At 31.6% G+C, this 20,587-nt stretch overlaps 1 protein-coding gene and 1 long non-coding RNA gene across 4 annotated transcripts in view; one reads left to right on the top strand and one right to left on the bottom strand.

Moving 5' to 3' along the window:
* LOC130449042 (uncharacterized) overlaps window positions 1-20,587 on the bottom strand; it is a 41,053-nt gene that overhangs the window by 7,741 nt on the left and 12,725 nt on the right. The window contains exons 1-4 of one of the 3 annotated variants that reach the window (XM_056786684.1): window positions 17,169-19,635; window positions 8,129-8,225; window positions 5,632-5,788; window positions 1,870-2,133 (exon numbers count right to left, since the gene is read on the bottom strand). In XM_056786684.1, coding sequence (XP_056642662.1) covers window positions 1,870-2,133; window positions 5,632-5,788; window positions 8,129-8,225; window positions 17,169-17,220 — 570 coding nt within the window. In that variant the 5' untranslated portion in view covers window positions 17,221-19,635. Of the gene's footprint in view, window positions 1-1,869; window positions 2,134-5,631; window positions 5,789-8,128; window positions 8,226-16,032; window positions 16,222-17,168; window positions 19,636-20,587 lie in introns of those variants that run through there. The other 2 variants (XM_056786683.1, XM_056786682.1) reach the window with 2 other exon arrangements.
* On the top strand, window positions 10,267-15,950 carry LOC130449043 (uncharacterized). The gene is made up of 3 exons (XR_008910409.1): window positions 10,267-11,059; window positions 11,115-12,487; window positions 12,545-15,950. It is a non-coding gene; the product is annotated as an uncharacterized LOC130449043 (long non-coding RNA).

The raw sequence follows: 20,587 nt of genomic DNA, 5'->3' as shown, positions 1-20,587 counted from the left end.
ATAGTTTGACAAACCACCAATTTATGGATCGTTTTCATTACATTTCACTGGCTATAAAGGAGTATTCTTTGATATTTGGAATGTGAATTGCTTAATAAGATTCCGGAGAACATTTTAAAAGTCTTATTATTATGTTAAGTTATTCTTAGCGACATCGTCATCTCTGTTTTCAAAATTTATTCCTCATACGCAGTGTCTGCTTTGGTCTCACTGATACATGCCGTTATGGATCTCGCTTGTCTAACTTCAACGATGGAGATACTCCCTCATTTTTATGGTACATTCTGTTAACCTGCTGGCTCTATTTCCCCAATTTACAATATCGTCAATCTTACGATTTTTATTTTTATTGTAGTTTTTCTCGACATCCTCAACGCTTTTCTTTTCAAAATCTGTCCACAGTGGAAACGTTCGACTGATACATATCAATATTGGTATCACACGTGATTTATGATAGGAATCTGTGGTTTGGTTTCATCAATTTAATCCTCGGCTAAGTAAATGTCCTTCTAAATTTACCCCTTTAAGTTTACTTAAAGATATTTCAAAGTAGATAAGAGTTGGTTAAAATTCATCATTTCGTTTTCGCGGAAACGAAATGAACAATCAAATATTATTATTATGTATGAATTCAACCAAATATTTACTTTCACTATTCAATTTTTAATTTCGGGACAAAGTATTAGAAAACTCGAAAATTTATGTACATTGTACTAAATAAAATTAACGAGCAACTTTAAATTTAAAATCAAGATTGGCGTGGCCGTTTGATGTTTTTTAATATTTTACATCCAATGTCATTATGAACCGTTATTTATGTGTCCAAGAATACATATTTCTTCTGTTTGTATTACTATTGTGCTTTGGTAGAGTTTTTTTTTTACTTTCGTAAATGCCAATCAGTTTTCGTTCACATAATATGCCGACAAAATCTTTAGTTATGGATACAGTGATAGTTATGATAGAGCTGCTGCTAGATAATATTACAAATTCACTGATTGTCAGTCATCTAACATTTCGGACAGTTTTTCGTTATTTGCGAGAAAATGAAACTGTTCCAAGTAAAAGAACAGAACTACATGTAGATGGAGCGCAGGAATATGACATGATTGACGTTGTTACTATATACTCCTCTGGAAAAAAATCGAAAACTTGTTAATACTCTAATAAAATTGATTAAACCATACTTTCAGTTTAACTAATACCAATCGAATGCTTGTTATTAGTATACAGAATCATGAAAAAATTCAGATGATTTGAATCACCCTGTAAATTTATAAACACGAGGAGTTGACACCTGTTAGTAGCCATTCTATAACCTCCATGAGGAACTTTACATACTGTGGAAGTATGTAAAGTTTCTCATGACTCACTCTGTTTAAATTCATAGCATCCCCCAGGAGTTAAATAACCAGAAACTGCTTAATGACGACTGGTGATGAGATTTTGATTATGTTATTGTTTATTTTAATAAAAAAACATTCCAATACATACAAATACAAATGGAGGTGACTGTAGAGTTCAAAGTTCAAACAATTCGAATCAATAAGAGCCTATTCTTTAACCTTTCTAACGAAAGTTCTAGTATTTAACGAGTGTGTATAATCTATAGAAATATGTTTCTAAATCGTTTTGATTTTTGGTCTATTCTGTTTGAAAATTAGTCTGTCTGTCTTTCAAAAATTCTGAAATAATTTCAAAAGAAGGCTTTTAAACATAGCGGCTGTATGCTCTGGAATATAAGTAAGGCTACTGCTGTAGAATTTGGCAGAGTAGATCAAAATATGATTTGTGTATGTACTTCTTCTAAGATGACATTATCACCAATATCACCATTTTCGATATAATTTAAATTATAATATAAATTACCTGTCTTATCCAATTAGCTGCTAACATGAGATGATAGTCATGGATCCATATTAATGGCACTTCTGTACTATTTTTTGGTAATGATTTCAAAGCTTTCAATGTACAGTCTGCGAATTTTTGATTAGCTATTAAATAAGATCTCCAATGTTCAGCCTTAAATGAAGCCCTATCAGGCATTGAATGGAATAACGGCCAAAATGTGGCGTTGCAACATCCATTATAATATGAATCAAATACTGCAGGATCCATATAAACTGCTACCACCTGTAAACATATCAAAACGTTGATTTCTCACTATTTATTTATAATGATAATTAAATTATCGTTGCGATTTTCATTAAATATTTATATGTTTAGGATCTTTTTCTAATTAAACTGACAAAATGAATAATAATTACTGCCAATCCTAATTAAAGTAAAAAAAAAATGAGCAAATACAACGCTCTCATTAATTGAAAGTCATTAAAACAACAAACGATGTATAAGGGAATAAATAATATAATTTGTGACATTCTAAGTGTTACATCTGGAAATGATATCAAAGTTTTATCTATATCTATAGTTGTAAGACTTGGAGATGTTGCATCTGCACAGTTCTATTGAGTAAGCAGATCCAAATACGATAGAATATGTGTGAGAAATAATAACAACGAAAGTGTCTAAATTGAACTATTGTTCACAAACTCTGGTGGAGTTAATCCACCGCCTTTTCGCCTTTTGAGGATGCCTACACGTGTGAAGAAGTAAATGAAACCACGGGTCAACAAAAAGATATCAATTTTCTGAGTGTTGTTGATACAATATCTCGAAAACGACATTATTTGATTCTTAATCACGGTTACTGCATGAACGATGAATTATTCCTTCTGGGTGTCATACTTTACTCACAAGATATTATGTCATCAAAAATATACTCGTGGGCGACATTCGTGCAACCCCAAGTCACTGGCAAAAAAACTGAACACGAAATTATATTTATATTAGTAAAATATACAGCTAATATTATTAGTTTCAAAATAAAATATGTTCCTTGCTCTCGCAGTCCAACAATTTGTATAATGATCGGTAACTACCTTTTTTATGCTTGTTTACCAGGGGTAATTGATCCCTATAGAAGATCAAGAACCTAAATCACCACTATCAGTGAGCAATCAAACCTCGAGAATAAAAAAAAGACGCAAATCTTCGTTAACAAAAAACAATAATTCTAGCTGAAAGTGGGCACAACAAAACCAGATTCAACGGGAGCTTCATTGAGCACGTGGTTCCGGAAAACAAAGACATCCGAGAGAGATGACCGATACTGAGAAATCGGGCTCTTACTAGTGTTTAAACCCAAGAAGAGCTCAGAGAAACTCGTGAACTGTCTATGAGTAGCTGAATAGTCAGAAGAAGACTTATGCAGTTGGCTTTGAGCTACTGGATGCAAATTTAGCCCAACCCATCGAGCGGCCCGTTTACGATTTGCCAGAGATCACGTTAATTGTACTGATAAACAATGGGGCTCTGCTCTTTTCCCGAAAGCGGAGTGTGCCTGTATGGTAGCGAATCTGCAGAAAATTTGTAGAAAGATTCACGCAGTTTTGCAAAAAACAGAACAATCTTTTGGAGAAGACTACTGGATGGTTCGGATGATCATTTCAATGGAAGCATAATCCGAGTAAGCATTTATTTAAACTTGCAAGGGGGCTGAGGGATTGAAGGCGAATCGATACATGGAAAACTTTTAAGAGATCACGTCGTTTCCTAATGCAAGAAAATGCCCAAATTGCCGTTATAGATTGGCTAGCGCGTAGCCCTATCGAGCGTTTAAGGGATGAGTAAAGTTCGAGCTAGAAATCTTGTACCGGCCACAAAATCAGACACAAAACGGCACTCACTGAAGAATGGGAAAGCATCGAACAGGATCGTGTAGAGAAACTGATTCGGTCCATGCAAAAGCGATCGAAAGCTGTTATTAGTGCTAATAGATTATTCATTATAAAGCAAAGACTAATGGTTTTGAGATGCTAAAATCGGAACAAAAAATTGAAGCCACAGATATTTTGTTAGAGAATTTTTTTGCTTACGAGTGTATATTTTTGGAATTAATCACTATTTGATGGTATCAACTTAGTCACTTTATCAAGTTTCCTCCATACATCAGGAATCAATTATATTGTTTTCGAGATGTAATTAACTCGATACTTGAAAGTGAACAACTCGTCGCATTATTTTATCAGGTCGATAAAACATTTAAATCTATATTGCAATATTATTTTCAAAGAACGTGTTATCAATTATTAGAAATATATAAAGAATAGGACATAATGGGAGAGAGGTACTTGAAAAACTGAACAATAAGAATTCATTGTATATATGCTATGAAAATTTTGAATTATAATGCTCCACTTTTCAAACCCCTATTTTGCTAGAATATACAAGAGTTGTCTGAAAAGTCTGCGATCTCAATTTGAAGATGAAATTTTTTGTCAATATAATATGAAACCATATTTGCGCATGCGTTTTGATATTCATACTACAGTTTCATCCGTTTTGATTGCTTAGTTTCTGTTTGACAATCGTATGAGTGGGTCGTCGTGAAAATTTCTCTGTGTCGAGCTGTCCTTAACTATTTTTGAAAGGCAACATGCCTGAAAGTAACTATTTTCAAGAATTGCTGGACTAAATGTATAAACTTGAAAAGAGACTATGTTGAAAAATAAAAATGATAGAAATAGATGTTTTGTTCCTTTATTATGTTCGAAAGTTTTTAGAGAACCTACAATAATAAAATAACATACATAGATAACTAATAGAGACGCAAAATTTAAGCAGTACATAAAAAAACCTGTTTGAAACTACCAACTTCATGTGACAGCTTCATAGACATAAAACTAATGTTCACAAAGGGATAAAGAAATTCACGAGGTAAATTTAAAATGCTCTACATCTTACAGATGTATGTATTTTATATATACGAGGTGAATCACCTGTATTCATGAGATTTTTGATAGACTAACGGTGACATTTCTCAAAATATTCTTTCTTGACATCAGTTACGGTTACAAACGAAAATTCCTGGGGTTGTTGAAAATGGAGTTTTGACGTCTCTTGTAGCATATTCCTTTATTATTAAATGTTAATTTAATTGAACCTAATATCAAGAATTCACACCAGGCGACTTTATGAATCATTATAATGGAACAAATACATTACCTTCGATAAAATTATGTTAAATTTATAACGACTGAAGATAGGTATGTGAGATTCTTGTGAAAATATACAGGATGCTCTGTTTGAAGTAATGAGGTTGATGTTTGAATTTGGCTAAAGTGACCTCAATATTTAAAGTATCTTAAATCGCTGTTGTATACTTCATTTATTTGAATGGATTCATCGGGATCAAATTTCTACGCCAATTTTTCAGTTACATAAGAAATGAGCTATCTCAAGAACGACAAAGCCTAGATACATGAAACCTCATTCAAAGTTGACCTAATCTTATTTATAGAATTCAAAAATGTGTTCGATTAGTTGCGACATTCTGTTTGACTGAAAATAAATGTTAATAGTAGCTGTGTTCAAATGGCTATGACAAAAAAATGTTACCGACTGTCTACTAGACTATCATTGTGGGGTTATAGTAATAAAATAGCAAAATGATGTTTGTCGTTTTTACTTTCTAATATTATAAACTAGACTATTTATTTATTATGCATTACTTGGAATCAATTAAATTGTATTCTATTGCTGATTATGGTGAAGAATTTTCATACTCACTTTTTCGGATTTTAGTCCTGCCGTTGGTGTAATATCATTAGGATCAGATTCGGGAATTGGTTCATTTGGATCTTCCAAATGTATACCTGGCCAACCTACCCATAGTCCTCCACCGTTAATAACTATTGGAGCTACTGCAGTCACCAAACCACCAGCACTAAAACATTCGTTTAGATGTGTCTAGGTTGTTTAGACAAGGTACAAATATGTTTTAGAAGTTTTGAGTTCACTGTTTTTATCTACAGTATATTTAACAACGCCATATTCCAGCAGGGAATATTATTTACTAATATATTTACAAAAAATCCTTAACCTGAGTTAATCCTCCTCAAATCAGAACAAGAAACTAAGGATGAAATGATTGAATCAATGTTTTGTTGTGCCTTGTTAAGAAGTGCTCAATATTGAATTTATCTGATGGAGTCCGAATATTTTGATACATGTTCTACTTGTGATACTGATGAGGATAATAGTACGAATTTACGAAATTATTGTCTGCGGTGATTTATAACGGTGCAAACTTCATATCAAACTGCAATTTTGAAGTGGAGGTAAACTGTGTTTTATGTTTACGTTACAAGTTTGCCTGGTGATCCTGGCAAAGAAAATTGTGCGAAATCATGAGATTATTTTATTGTCATTCATCGAGGTTAAGTAAATATTGGCAAGACAGATTGTTATGTCATTTTTCAAGAATATTAGTAATAAGTTAACACCTGCAATAAATACCAATGGTAGTTATTCACAAGTGAATTTGATGTATTACGAGAATCAATAAGTTTAGTATACATAAGTGGCGAAAGTGGTTTTACTATTACTTTTATTTGTAATAAGTATAAAAATTTCAGTTTTCTCTTCCCTATATAGTAAAAAACGCTTTTTGACATTGTTTCCCAAGACGTAATCAACAATTACTGGAAAAGTACCCACTGCCCTTAGAAACGGATTTCCAATTTGACACTCTTGGGTGGTAATAATTTATGTCATATATAACACCCTTGACGACAAGTTGTAAGTCTACTTAGCACCCTTGGGCGATAATAATTTATTTACAAAATGTTGATAAATATTTATTTTTTTTCTAACAATTTGCAGTAACAGTCTTTGCTTGGCACCACCTATACACAATTTGTCCTGGATTTTCTAACAGCGGCGATATAGAAGCATTATTTGCTAATTCTTCTTTAACCATTTAACTGTTTAAACTATCGGCTTGTAATGGTTGATGTATCAATGTTTATGATATTGTAGAAACCGGTCAAAATTATACAAAAATTCGTGGAATATGTCGGATGCTAAACCATTTGGTAGTGTTCGTGAGCTTTAACTGGGTGTGATATCCTGATGCAAGGAATACCATTTTATCGTTTCACGTATTTTTTTGACTTTTCCTTGCAAGTTTGTTGTTCATATCCATCACAGATCCCTTTCATTCCAGTTTCCTTCTCTAAGGTCTTCCTCTACGTCGCTGAACGCTCTAGTTCGATATTCGTTCTGACCATCTGTGTTCTGGTATCCATTAAATGTGACCATCAAAGACTAAAGACAAATCTATAAAGTTTCGGATTTTGTATTGGCTTTATAAGCATCAAAAATCGTAGCTATTCTACAGATAATCTACAAGAATCACGCTTTCAGCATATAAAAATACGGTTAGCATGACCATCCCGGCTGAATGCTGGATCTTGAGTTTTTTTGGTGGTGATAAAACTCGATGCTTCCATACTTTACTCTAAATTTCATTATCTAGATTACACTAAAAGATCCATTGATCATTCATTGTTACTTATCTTACAAGAAAATGTTCTTTTATCTTTTCTTTAACGCGTTAGAAAACTGAAAATTTTTCCCACTTTACCTGTGTTACCAGATGATAACATTAATGGTACACATCTTGCAGAATATGCGTTGGGTTCATCTCTACTAAACACAACTTGCTAGACTTTAACATTGACTTCTTGAAATTCGATTTCCTTTTGTATGCGCACTTCAAAAGCTTCAAAAACAGATTCTACCTCATATATAATAGATTACAATGTAACTTGATAATTAATAAATATTTAGATTCATAAATAGGCCAGGATCGGATCAGCCCTAGTTAAATATATGTGAGCTAAATGCGATTGATTGTAAAATTTCGCAGATTTAAACTGACAATGTTTGATTTTGTTATCACAAGTTTGGTTTGATGACAACTGGTATAATGAAGGTTCAAATATGTTTTCAATATTCATAAGAATATTATACAATTATGCATAGAACATAGTGTTTTTAATTTGCAGAATGATGAATTCAAATAAAACATCATCTAAAAATGGAAGTAATAATTCAAATTGTCCAAAAAATTCAGACAAAAATATTTACATTGATCAAAGGAAAACGATTTTTTTTACTACGCTTTAGTTAGTCCACTAATTTTAGCTTTAGCTATATAAAGTTATAAATGCTCCAACGTTTGCTCAACAAAAGTTACCATAAAAGTTAGTAAAGAACTTACCTCGCTTTTCTTATCAATTTTCCATCCTTATCTCTCTGAAGCACAAATGGTAGTCGGTTGGACACTACTATCATAGACCCCGAAGAAGCGACTACATCTACAAAAATTTCAATATACATATCAGAAACATATCTGATGATCATCACAATTTTTGATACTGGTATTTAATTTGATATTAAATGTTTTAATTCTAACTATGAACTGCTCAAAAGAACAGCTGTTGTTTTGTTTCCAGAATCGGCGTAGTCATTATTATTGAATTATGTGCTTGAGCAAAAATAATCGTTACTTCTAAACGATTTGTTTTGGTACACAAGCCAACAAAATGATATTCTCGTTTCAATTTTATTTTTCAAAGGATAATAGTTCCAGCAAAAAGTAAAGAATGAAATATATTTTTCTCTACGTTCATGCAATTAACGCAACTCTATTGAACTATACGTAAAGAAAGTTTGAGAATGAGTAATATTATTTGAAAAATAGTGAGAAGAGTTTGTTAGGACCCCACCAGAAGTTCTTCTTGTTCATTTGGCATATTTCGAAAGATATTAAGCCCTTTCTACAAAAGAAGATATTAATATTAAAAATTACAAAAAACTAATGGCATTTATGGAGCAGAACTCTACAGGAATTGGGTTAAAAATTATTAAATTAGCTTTTGTAAGACATTTTAAAATTCTTTGTTGTAGTTCGCTGCAATATTTGGCATCGCAGGGGCATATCAATATCAATTGAATAAATTAAAAAGTGCCACGTTCAAAAACTCAAACAAGGAAGTTTTGTCATTAGAGGTGAGGTTGAAGAGGGATTAAATTTGGCCAATATATGCTGTAAATACACGAAATTACGTCCCATAAATTACTGTATATATATAATCTGAATCTTAGGAGCTAAGGGGGTTCATTTTCAGATGTTTTCATTAATCAATTTTATCGATAATCACCTCAAATATAAGCTTATTTTTTATTGGAAAAAAAATAACAAAAAAACTACATAAATTGAAAAATATTGGCGAATAATAATGATATTTTTTTTTAATTACGAGCAACTAAATGCTTTAAGGACATAAAAACACTTAACTTACTCCAGCAGATGACGTTGTTTAGCAACACTGAACCAATGTGTATTTTGTTTGAGGTTCGGCCAAGTTAATCAATTGTTCATATTATTCATGTATTTTTGACTAACTTATTCACTTGAAAATACCTATACGATCTAATTTCACGGAGGCTTAACTCGTCTTAAGAAGACTTTGAAGAACTTTGTCATCAAACTGTTCAGGGTTCTCAAAATTCACACAGTAAAGACTAATTTCAAGAATACCTCCATGAAAGTAATCAGGTTTTTGCTCGTTCCACACGTGCTGCTAAAGTATGATGCTTGCAAAATTTGAATAGCATTACAAAAGCAAATTGTATCCAAAAGTTCACCGTTTACGAGTCATTGGAAGGATTTCGTTGCTCAGCCGGAACTTTACCACTCGCGATGGTTTCAATCTCATGTAAGAGATGCAACAAGTTTTGAAAACCTTAGAACCGTAATATACAACAATGGATAGAAGGATTACGAGAATCTGGATTATTTTAATGCCTCTAGCAAAGTCTTTTTGTTAAAATTTTAATTTTCGGATCTTCTGAAAATCCAAAGCGTTTATGGAGAATGTTCAAAGAAAATTTGTTAGAAGATTTTATACATGGATAATGGGCAGCATACAGATAATGCAATTGATGGATTGCTGGTTGGTGAGGTGCTTACAGAATTATTGCTAGAAAATTAAACATTGAAGCAACAGAAAATCGAAATTTCCAATACAGAAGTGTTTATTTCTTCAGGAGTAATAATGGTGAAGTTAAGCTTTCTCTCATGAATGTGTCTTGTAAATACTCAATTGAAATTCAAAATTATGTAATGCTAAGCCAACTTATTTGATTACAATATTTAATTGTTTCGTTTTGATTAGAAGGATGTATATTCTACAGCATATTGATGCAGAAACCCAGTTGATATAATAATAAAAGTTATAAAAGTATTAGTACTACTTAAATCATTTCTATGTTTCATTTAATTTCGATAGATTTTTGCTATAAATCGTATATACAGTATATCTTAATATCCGACCTCTATGAATGAATCACACGGTAGTTAAAAAAATGGAATTACAAAGTTTAAAATACGAAAGATCAAATATTTATCATTTATATATGGAAGTAAACATGTTGATTTAATATAATATCACGAATCTTATTTTAATTGATGTGATCCACATTTAAAGATAAAATTTGCAGTTATCCTATTTTTTACCTCCAAACTGCACGTGTTGTTTACACTAGATTAAGTAAACACCTGTATTATATTCGTATCTATATAAATACCACGAGGTTGAAAAATGATTTCATTCTTTGTGTATTTTACAAGAAAAAATAAATAAATCCCTCGATGGGAAGTACAAGTTCAAGAAACAAAGGGAAATAACATAAGGTCAGGTATTACAGACACAAAAGTCGATAGTTATAAAGAAACTATATATTTAATAATTATTTCCTGTTCTTGTTTCTAGGGTAGTACTTCGGGAATAAGGTGAACTGCTTATTGATGCTTTAGTAGTGCTATTACTATCTATTCATCACTTTAGAAGGCGAGAAATCACTCGAAAACTGATTTTTTCGTTCACCATTCATGAAGTAGACCTCAATTCATGCTCAGAATAATATATCTATCTTTCCTAAGGGGTTTTGAACTTTTTAGGAAGATTTGAATAATGTCTAAACTATAGAGATTAGGAAATTTATTCGATTTATGGAGAAACTAATTTTGTCACTACATTTTAGATGATGTAATGAATGGATTTATGATGAATTACTCAGCTTAGTTCTCCACAAAAGAAAACATTGTGGTATTCTAACTAAATTAGAACACAACTGCAGATACGAGGTATAAATTATAGCTATATAGAAAAAACACTTCAACTACATTAATCTCTTTGAAGGTCTTTGAATTACATTTTCAAAAATACCACACACTTGATATTTTTATATCTGTATAAGGAAAATATGGAAAAATATGAGGAGTATGCAGAAGTTCTAGGTGAGGAACCACTAATATAGATTTTAGAATTGAATCGAATGAAGCTAATGTTGTATTATATAATGTTTTTACCAATTTCTCAAATACAATAAAATAATCAAATTCAACGTTCAAACTTATAATTAAAATTATTATCAATCAGTAGTAGTATTCCAAAGATGTTTTTGAAAATATTTTTCATACGAGTGCCGTTTTTTTTTCAACCTCCGATAGGTTATAATTAAAAGACAAGTTCATTTAAATTAAATGATTTTATTACCAAAAGATTGGTACACGAACTTTTTGACATAATCACCTAAGAGATTGAGATATTTGTCATATTTGTGGACAAGCTTTTCAATACCCTCTTCAAAGAAAGTTGACGCCAATGTAGCCTAACCTAACAATAGAGTACAAAACAGACCTTGAAACTTTGGATATTTCATAGACAAAGCAGTAATGGTGAATCTGCGGTTTTCTTTAACCATTTTGTCAATTCGTTGATTCAGGTCATTTGAAAAGACAAATTTTTCCCCACGACTCATTCTCCGATGTATTTCTGCAGCACTATTGGCTTCAGCCTGTACAAAACGAATCACTCTCCGCAATTTACACTTGGCGAGAGCATCAATTAGGGCGGACATGTTTACTAGGCTGTAGCACAACGCCGACTGACGCCTGAATTTCACAATGGTGGAGTGTGTAGTGCGAGAGCTAAGCAGTTGCCTACAGCGCATGCCCGCTTTCTTCTGCTCGCGTAGCGTCTGCGCGGAGCAATCGGAGGTTGAAAAAAAACGACCCTCGTATACTATCCACGACACAATTTGTTTTCACCAAAATTATTGTATTGTACAAGTAGTTTCAGGACGTGACGGTAGTGCCTGTTGTTTACACTTCAATAAGGAACTGTCATTTCTCTTACTAAAGGGGAATTGAAAGAAGAGCAAGAACAACATTAAATTTTCCACGAAACAGTAGAGGAAGTAGTACAATTGGATAAATTTCATCCATTATAAAGATTAAATTCGTCACGTCTTCAATAATTTCACGATATTTTGTAATATTTTTAGTTAACTGAGTAATTTTTGGATGGGAAAGTTGTTCCTATTGCGTATGTACATACACTTTCTTAGTATTCAAAGAAAATAGTGGATTTTACTAGACATCTTAGAAATAGTATTATCAGACCTTCATCTTTGTACTAAATCTAACTATATACTAGCGCAGAGGTCGAAACCTCTAACCACATTCTCTTGAAGTGTGAAGCACTAAGGAACTCCAGAGCATTACACCTGGGTGCGTATGAAATAGAAGACGAAGATCTTTAGCAATCAAAGCCATCCCTAATTTTAGAATTTCAAAATGTGTGGGATTGATGGATCAGCTGTAAACACTAGGTTCTCCAGTATCGCAGCAAGAGAGGGGGACCAAATAGATCGCACTTCAACAAGTTCAGATTTTTTTGTCACTAACTTGAGCCTATACATGGTACTTAGGTTATAAATTTATGTGATGATAAATAATTATGTTGATTTATGAATGTGTTAATGTAGAGCAACATGATCAGCACTGGTATACTGAATCCTTCATTTTATTGAATAACAAAAATATAAATTGAAGTAGTTATATGAAAATATCGATAAATTAAGCTCTCTGCATAGATATTGCTCATAAAAAATGAAAGTTCAAGAATATATTTCAAATAAATAAACAATATCAATTTAGGAAACGTAAATTCATAAATGAATCATCACGATAGAAGGTGTTTGATAAGTCGGTTTGACAAAGCATTCCTGATAACTCAATTATTGACATACCATATGTTCGTATCAAGTGATATTCTAAGCATATTTTCACACAAACACTGTTGGTTCATTTATCGATATTTGTAAGTTTACATCGTACCATATTTGTAGCTAGAAATGGTATTTTCCAGATCTAACAAACATAATTGTTGTATTCATTTTGAATATCCAGACATTTAAATTTTACTATATACAGGGATATTTAATATTGCATAAATCAGTTCCACATATCGAAATTTGTGTATTTATCGAAAAAAACGCAAAAACATAAAAGGTATTCTCACCTCCACGCAACAATTTCTCATTTTTCTAATAATAAACTGTTCTTTACTTGTTTTTTGTATTGAAATCTCATATCTTTTGATAAATTAAAATGTTGATCTTTAAAAATCAGGAAGACCTTATCTTCATTAACTACTCTAAGAGCTTTAGCCACCGTAGGTAAATCATTTTGAGAGAAAAAATTGTACACAACTCTTTTGATAGCGCTTCTGTCGAAATTATCAATTCAATCGTCAATTTTTTCTCTTGATTGATACTTTCTTTGGTCGGCTACTGAATGATTAGCTCTGTACTTGCGAAGGATTCGGTAGGCACTCGTAGAAGATCCTCTCGAATTATTTGCCTTTTTGGAAATAACAGTCTTTTTCATCTTCTTAATCAGTTGTATCCGTGTTCGACATGTTTAAGAAAATTACGCCGTAAACATTAAACAGTTTACCTTCAGTCTCTGAAGACGATAACTGGGTTATCGAAACGCGCGTCAGACAATGTAATTGTGAGTGTTAGTGTAGTGGTAGTGAAAACAGGGTGTTCAATATGAATATCATCAACGGTTCTAAAAATTCCAGCTTAGTTGTTTACAGATACTTGAAACAGTCTACCAATCAACCCGCTTCAGCTTTTGGTGTTGCAACACCATCTTGAGTCACCGTGTTTGGCTAGTTTTTGGAATTCAATCGTGGTCGCACTTCGCTACAGGATGGATTTGCTGAGGTCGTCCAAAATCCGCTGTTGTGCTAGAAATCATCGATGCTGTGCATACACTGATATTGCAAGATGTGACATACCGTGAGATTGAGTCATTTGGCAACATTTGGCTACATCTATTACAAAACTATATGAAACAATATATATTTACGTAAAGAGTGATTCAACATCTCCGTAAAAACAATTCCCAAAACTATCTATTAAACTGATACATCCTATCGGAGTTGTTTAATATAACAAATTTCTAAACTAATTAAGCAAACATAAGTCACAAAGCTTTGGAAAAGACATTAAAGTCAAGTTATTGGGTACTTAAAAAAATATATTGTTGATTTAAGTGGAAAAATTACCAATTTAGAGCACAAAATATTTAACAATCATAGCTCGGTCCTATATTTACCGTAGTAAAATTGTTTGCGAAGTTTGTAAACATTTCAATATTGTAAGTAATAAACTTTTTTATATATTAGTTAATAAAGAACAGCTATAGTGATTCACAAAATTAGTAAACAATCGGAAAATTTAATTGGTCGCAAAGAAGTTTATTTCATATGATTATCGATTTTTTCAAAATATGCAGGAATTGACGTAAAATTATTAGATGAAAACTTTGATTTATAAAATAGGATAATTGGAAAAGGATTTTTAGATTCAGAAGTTTTTCTAAAAGGTGCACGTGTTGGCTTTTCTATTTAGGAGATCGACTAAATCATATTTTCCAAAATCTGTTGTTTTAATTTTTTGTTGAAACTGCTTGTTATAGTTTCTATCAAAATTACTTAAGACCGCTTGACATGGTGCAAGACATCATACAAGAAATTGCTTGCAATTACTTGCAAGATCAAAATATTACATAGACAAATATTGCATGTCGCTTTCCATTGCATCATGGTTGCTAATAATCAAAATTCCATTAGTAAAAGTGAACGATTTCCTGACCTCAAACTTTATTTAATATTTTGTGGGCAGTTTGGAATTAAACTAAACAAGAGAAAAATGGTCAGTGCTACTTTTATTATTGAAGTCTGAAAAATTAGTTGAGAATGAAGAAACATATAAGAACTCCTAAGGAAAAAAATAAAACGTAATATCAGTAGATTATAAACTTATTTCTCTCTAAAATTGCAACTCGTACGCAATAAAAATTGCAACAAATCGATAAAGTGCGAGAAATATTGCGTCTTGCATTGCATTGCACGTTGTATTGCATCATGTCAAGCGGCCTCCACAAAAAAGTAGAAAATGATTCAAAAATACACTTTTTTGATTATGTTAATGAGTACTTCCACGCAATAAACTCCAAACAGATTGTCTTTTTCATTTGTTTTGGTTTCAATAACCTTGTTAAAACTTCATAATGTCCTCAGGACATCGTTCTTATGGTTCTTCTGAATAAGATCCCATATTGTTTTCAAATTTAACTATGTGACGAAATTCAGGAGGTGTGAAATTAGGATGGATCTTTTCAAAATTTCCTCAGCCCACCCTTTTCCGAGATATCACCCTTAAAAGGCGGCAACTAAAATTTTGTTATCATTTGCTTTATGAAATTTCAGTAAAGCTATAATTTTGAAATTTTGCGATTTTCGCTCACTCGCAACGGACTAAATACGGGTATCTTTCAATATTAATGTTACATTAAACGTGGATGAAATGAGCAGCACTTTTTTTCATATCAAGATATAGTATCATAAAATAAAATTATATTTTGAAATCCTTGTTTTTTTTTTGTAGATATTTTTTATTCTTAAATTTTGTTCTCAAAATCATATTCCGCGTTTCAAGTAAGTGTTGAAAATTCTTTGTAGAATTGTATAATGAGCGAGTTTGTATTTTTGTAAACCAGTTCATCAAATGAAGTTGCAGGTATTTACTTTTCTGAATTTATTTCATTTTGTTTTGGAATACGTTTATTCATCAATAATAAAAATTATTGAGAAACTAATAATATTTTTGATTTAGGCAAGTGTCCAGTTATCTATCTATATCTATATTATGAATATAATAATAAAATAAAGCAGATTTTTCTCATTAATTATCATTTACCTTCATCATTGATTTCAAATTTGTAGCTCCTTCTCTTGGGTCTTCTAGTAATCGTCATAACTAGGAAATTATAATGAAACTTTTACCACACGAATAAATGAGTTTATCGAAATGAAATGTTCCATTTCATAAAATGTCACCAACAAATAACGTGGAAGGATTACAAAATATTGTTTTATACCTAACTAAATGTCAAAATAACACTTATCTTTCGCGTGTTTATAAGATTTGATAAAGTTTTTGTGATGCCTTGATTACGGATTAATATTTATACTATTCATTAGATAAGAATTTTTTACCCAGAAAATTTTGCGAAAGTTGTGGAAATTGTTAATATAGTGGACAAGTGGCGGTAACTCTTAGATAAAAACTGATAAGAACCATTTTTGTAGAGAGTTTTAAGATCTACAGCTTTAGTTTGAAGTTTTTTTTTTTTGATAAAAGTTGACCCCGGATAATTTTTGTAGTAAATCCCGGGAGTTTTGTTATTTTAAATGTTTATATTGACCGGACTGACAGAATAAATAAAAAAAAATCTAGTATGGTCCGTCAAGTAGGAACAGGAAAGGAAAATTATTTAATTTTGGTTTTCTGTTTATTTCAAGACGTTATAGGTACATTTTAACAGAGATTTGCAATAATTGTTGTAATATTTATAATAAATTTCATTGCTTGTTTGTTATATTGACAAATAAAACCAATAAATCAATACCAACGAGTAGTATTGTCAGTAAACAACATCAGAGCATAAATTTGTTCTAATATTATTTAATTTTTAGTTCCATTTTTGCAAAAATACCTTCTAATGGACTTAATTTTCATTGATAATTTGCAAAATATATTCAATTAATGACAATGAAATGGTAATAGTAGAAAACATCTCTATAAACTCAGCGATTTTGAAAAACTTTAATATCTTAAGTAAATACTAACAAGATATCTAGAAATAAATATCAACACAAAGCTCACAAATGTTACAAAAATCGTGATTTTGAAGTTATTGAAGTACAAATTATAGTTTGTTTACATCACGCAGTTCCTTTGGAGTGTGGAATTTTCCTTCAATCAATAACACGTTACGACTGTCTTTTCGTTAAATCGAATACTCTACACATAAACATAAGTTTATGACTTACTTTTTAGATCATTTGCGGAGGGCACCCTTGGATAACGTCTCCATAATCCCATTTTTTAAAATATTGCAATTTGTCACTTCATAAACTGTGTTGGTATATCTCGGCCACTGATTACGGTTGCTCTGAAGTTCGATACGATTTAACAGAGAATTCAACAGTGTTGCCACACTTGTCGGAAAGATGTGTAAGTTTACGAGAATATAACCATAGATTATAATCGATAGTTTCAGATTTCCATAGAACACAAAGTTTTTTTTTGGGAAAAATTTTGAATTAAGAAAAAACCTGAATAAGGAATCAAAAAGTAAATATAAGAGAAAAGAAATATTAGAACGGATCTGATTTGAAGAAAAAATCTAAATAAACTAGTAATAAAGAATTGAAATACGAGGATGATAGAAAAATTTTATTATATAGAACTATCTTGTACAAGAGGTAAATAGAAAGTATATTGCATGGAAATTTGTAATATTGGATTCCTAGACCTAGAAGAAAATCTTCTAGTACTTTATTTTTCCTTCATTCGTACGCATTATAATACTCTATTCTCCATGTCTCATATCATATTGTAATGGAAGATTGTTGGAAATGGAAAAGAAAACTTCACAAACTAATCCAATAGAATAGAAAAAGTCTTCATGACCCTTTACCAGGACTAACCTTCAAGTTTTTCACTAATATCCTCTTCTTGATTACCCTGAACATTCTTTGATTGGTTTTGGTACCGTATGTATTATCAAATAAAACTACGATGTATTAAAGACGCGGATGAAGATCATGTTTATATATTTGGAAATACAAGGTGATCAAAGACCAAACGTAAATTGTAATATTTATTTTTGTAAACTTATGATCACCCCATAGAAGTCATTTTCAACTAAATTGAGCTTAGGAATTCCTATTGCTCGATATAAATTGAAGCAAAGAAAAAGAATCTGAAAAATTGATCAATAAAATACATAATTTTCAATAAATTTTACTAAGACAACTGTTTTTGGAAAATTCTTTGCTAGAAAAACCCATTTTGAACCCAATAAAACCGATGAAAGTTATGTGTATCGAATTAAAATTGAAAATATGTTATTCCAAATTGTTTGAATTGGATGTATAAATACTTTTTCCCAAATTAAACTTGAAATGCGACTTATAAACTGAGTATTGAAAAATAAACCTACCAAAAAAATTGATACAGAAAAGCCAATTTACTGAGCACCATTTTTGACCAAATTAAGATGAAAGAAAATGAAAATGTTACTATAAAAAGCCAATTTTCATCGAATTAATGTTAGAAAACACTTTGATTTAATAAAATAAATCATCATCTTCTTTCTTTTTTTTAAGACTTAGTTTCGTTTCTTCTACTATTCAAACTCTTGAGAAGTTGATGTCCAGTTTTCGTACCATCTCTTGAGAGCCGGGAGGTCTCCTTGAAATTAGTTATTTATCCTTTGCCCATTTAGCCCATCGATCTTCCATCATTCTGTCAATGTGGTTTCTCCAATACGGTAGTCTCCGTCTCGCGAATCGTACTACATTCCAAATTTTTAATTCTTTTCTTATGGCTTTGCTTCTTATTTGTTTTTCCATTTTCCAGATAGCCAGAGATTCTTAGGGACTTATTGATTTGGGTTCGTACCTCTTGTGATCTTGACTAATTATAAACATTGCATACCCTGGTACATGGGGTTGTCGTTCTAAGCTGGTTTATATCTTGTATGCTGTTGCTATTACCACTGATTCTATTTTTCTACACATATCTGCATATTAAGGTTTTCGGCTGTTATTTGGAACCGATATAGCAAACGCTGTAGGTTATCCTCATTATTGGCTATGAAGATTGCGGCGTCGACGTAGCATAATATATTTATAAATCTTCGTTTCATCTTATATCCTTTCAAGATGATAATTATTTCATCCATAATTAAATTGAACAAGACTGAGCTCAGACTGTCAACTTTTAGAATTCCTGTTAGTATTGGAAATAGTTCGGTAAACCTCTATTGTATTTTGTGAATAATTTCACGAAATAAAACTTGAAAAAGCTAAATCTTCCAATAAATCGAACTCTGAAAAGCAAACTGTCTATTTGCCACTTAATAATTATAAAACTTCATAATAACCAATGTTTGACTAAATTAAATTTGAGAAAGACAACTGTTATTCAAATACTACAATTTTCGAATAAATTAATGATAAATCCGCATTTCTTACAAATTTCAAGTTATAAAAGCCAATAGCTTCAAAAATCAAACTTATTTTGTCAAACTCAATGGAAAAAAATTTTAGTGAATTAAACATTTTTCTAACAAATAAACTGGAAATACAAAAAGCCAATTTTTTTCTAAATTTCATCTATAAAACATAATTTTTACCTTAATACACTGCGAGTAAGGATGGAAATGAGAGTTGGAAAAAAGAATTTTAACCAAAATGAACTCAGAAGATAGTATTTGTTGATATATATGTTACGTCCCAAGCCCGATCTTGTACGGAGTCGAGCTTCGTACAATGAATTTGTACGAAGTCCGATCTGTACAAGCCATTTTGTACGAAGCCGAGATTGGCGGACTTCGGACAGAGATCATTGTACGAAGTCGACTCTGTACAACGCTGGTTGTACGGAGTCGGAGCATCGATACTCACTCGGTAATGAGCGCGCTATTAAGATGTTAGTAAACACAAACGTAGTTATTGTGATTGAAAGTATGTTCTACGGCTAGTTGGCTACCATCTATTGTTAGGTTAGGTTATGTTAGGTTGCGTGTACTACTTCGGAATAACGCGCTCATTACCGAATGAGTATCGATACTCCGACTCCGTACAACCAGCGTTGTACAGAGTCGACTTCGTACAATCATCTCTGTCCGAAGTCCGCCAATCTCGGCTTCGTACAAAATGGCTTGTACAGATCGGACTTCGTACAAATTCATTGTACGAAGCTCGACTCCGTACAAGATCGGGCTTGGGACGTGACATATATAATATTTTTGATAACACTGAACTAGAAAAGTCATTTTTGATCTATTGCAAGATATAAAGCCCAATTGTGGATCAAATTAACTCCATTTTTACAAAATGAAACTGGAAAAAGACAATTTTTGATGAAAAAACAATTTAGAAACGAAAGAAATGAAATAATTTTGAAAAGAATGCCTTTTTTGATTAGATCCGAAACTTTCCATTTCCATTGGATTTTTGTTTAAATGCTCCTTCTTAATTTATAGATAGTTCTTATTGAAATGCTCTGAATAACTATACTCAAGCTGTTTCCGTAAAACATAAGTGTTTACGATGAATAATAAACCTAATAAAAATTCGTAGAATAACACTTGAACTTTATTGTTTATAATAATTATTGGGATATGAATCGGCGATAATTGATTTTGGAATCGATAAAATGAATAACGGCTATTGTCAAC

This window comes from Diorhabda sublineata, chromosome 9, assembly GCF_026230105.1.
Source record: "Diorhabda sublineata isolate icDioSubl1.1 chromosome 9, icDioSubl1.1, whole genome shotgun sequence".
Classification (NCBI taxonomy): domain Eukaryota; kingdom Metazoa; phylum Arthropoda; class Insecta; order Coleoptera; family Chrysomelidae; genus Diorhabda; species Diorhabda sublineata.
The sequence above is the reverse complement of the archived record's forward strand: the minus strand, read 5'-3'. Positions and strand labels throughout refer to the sequence as shown.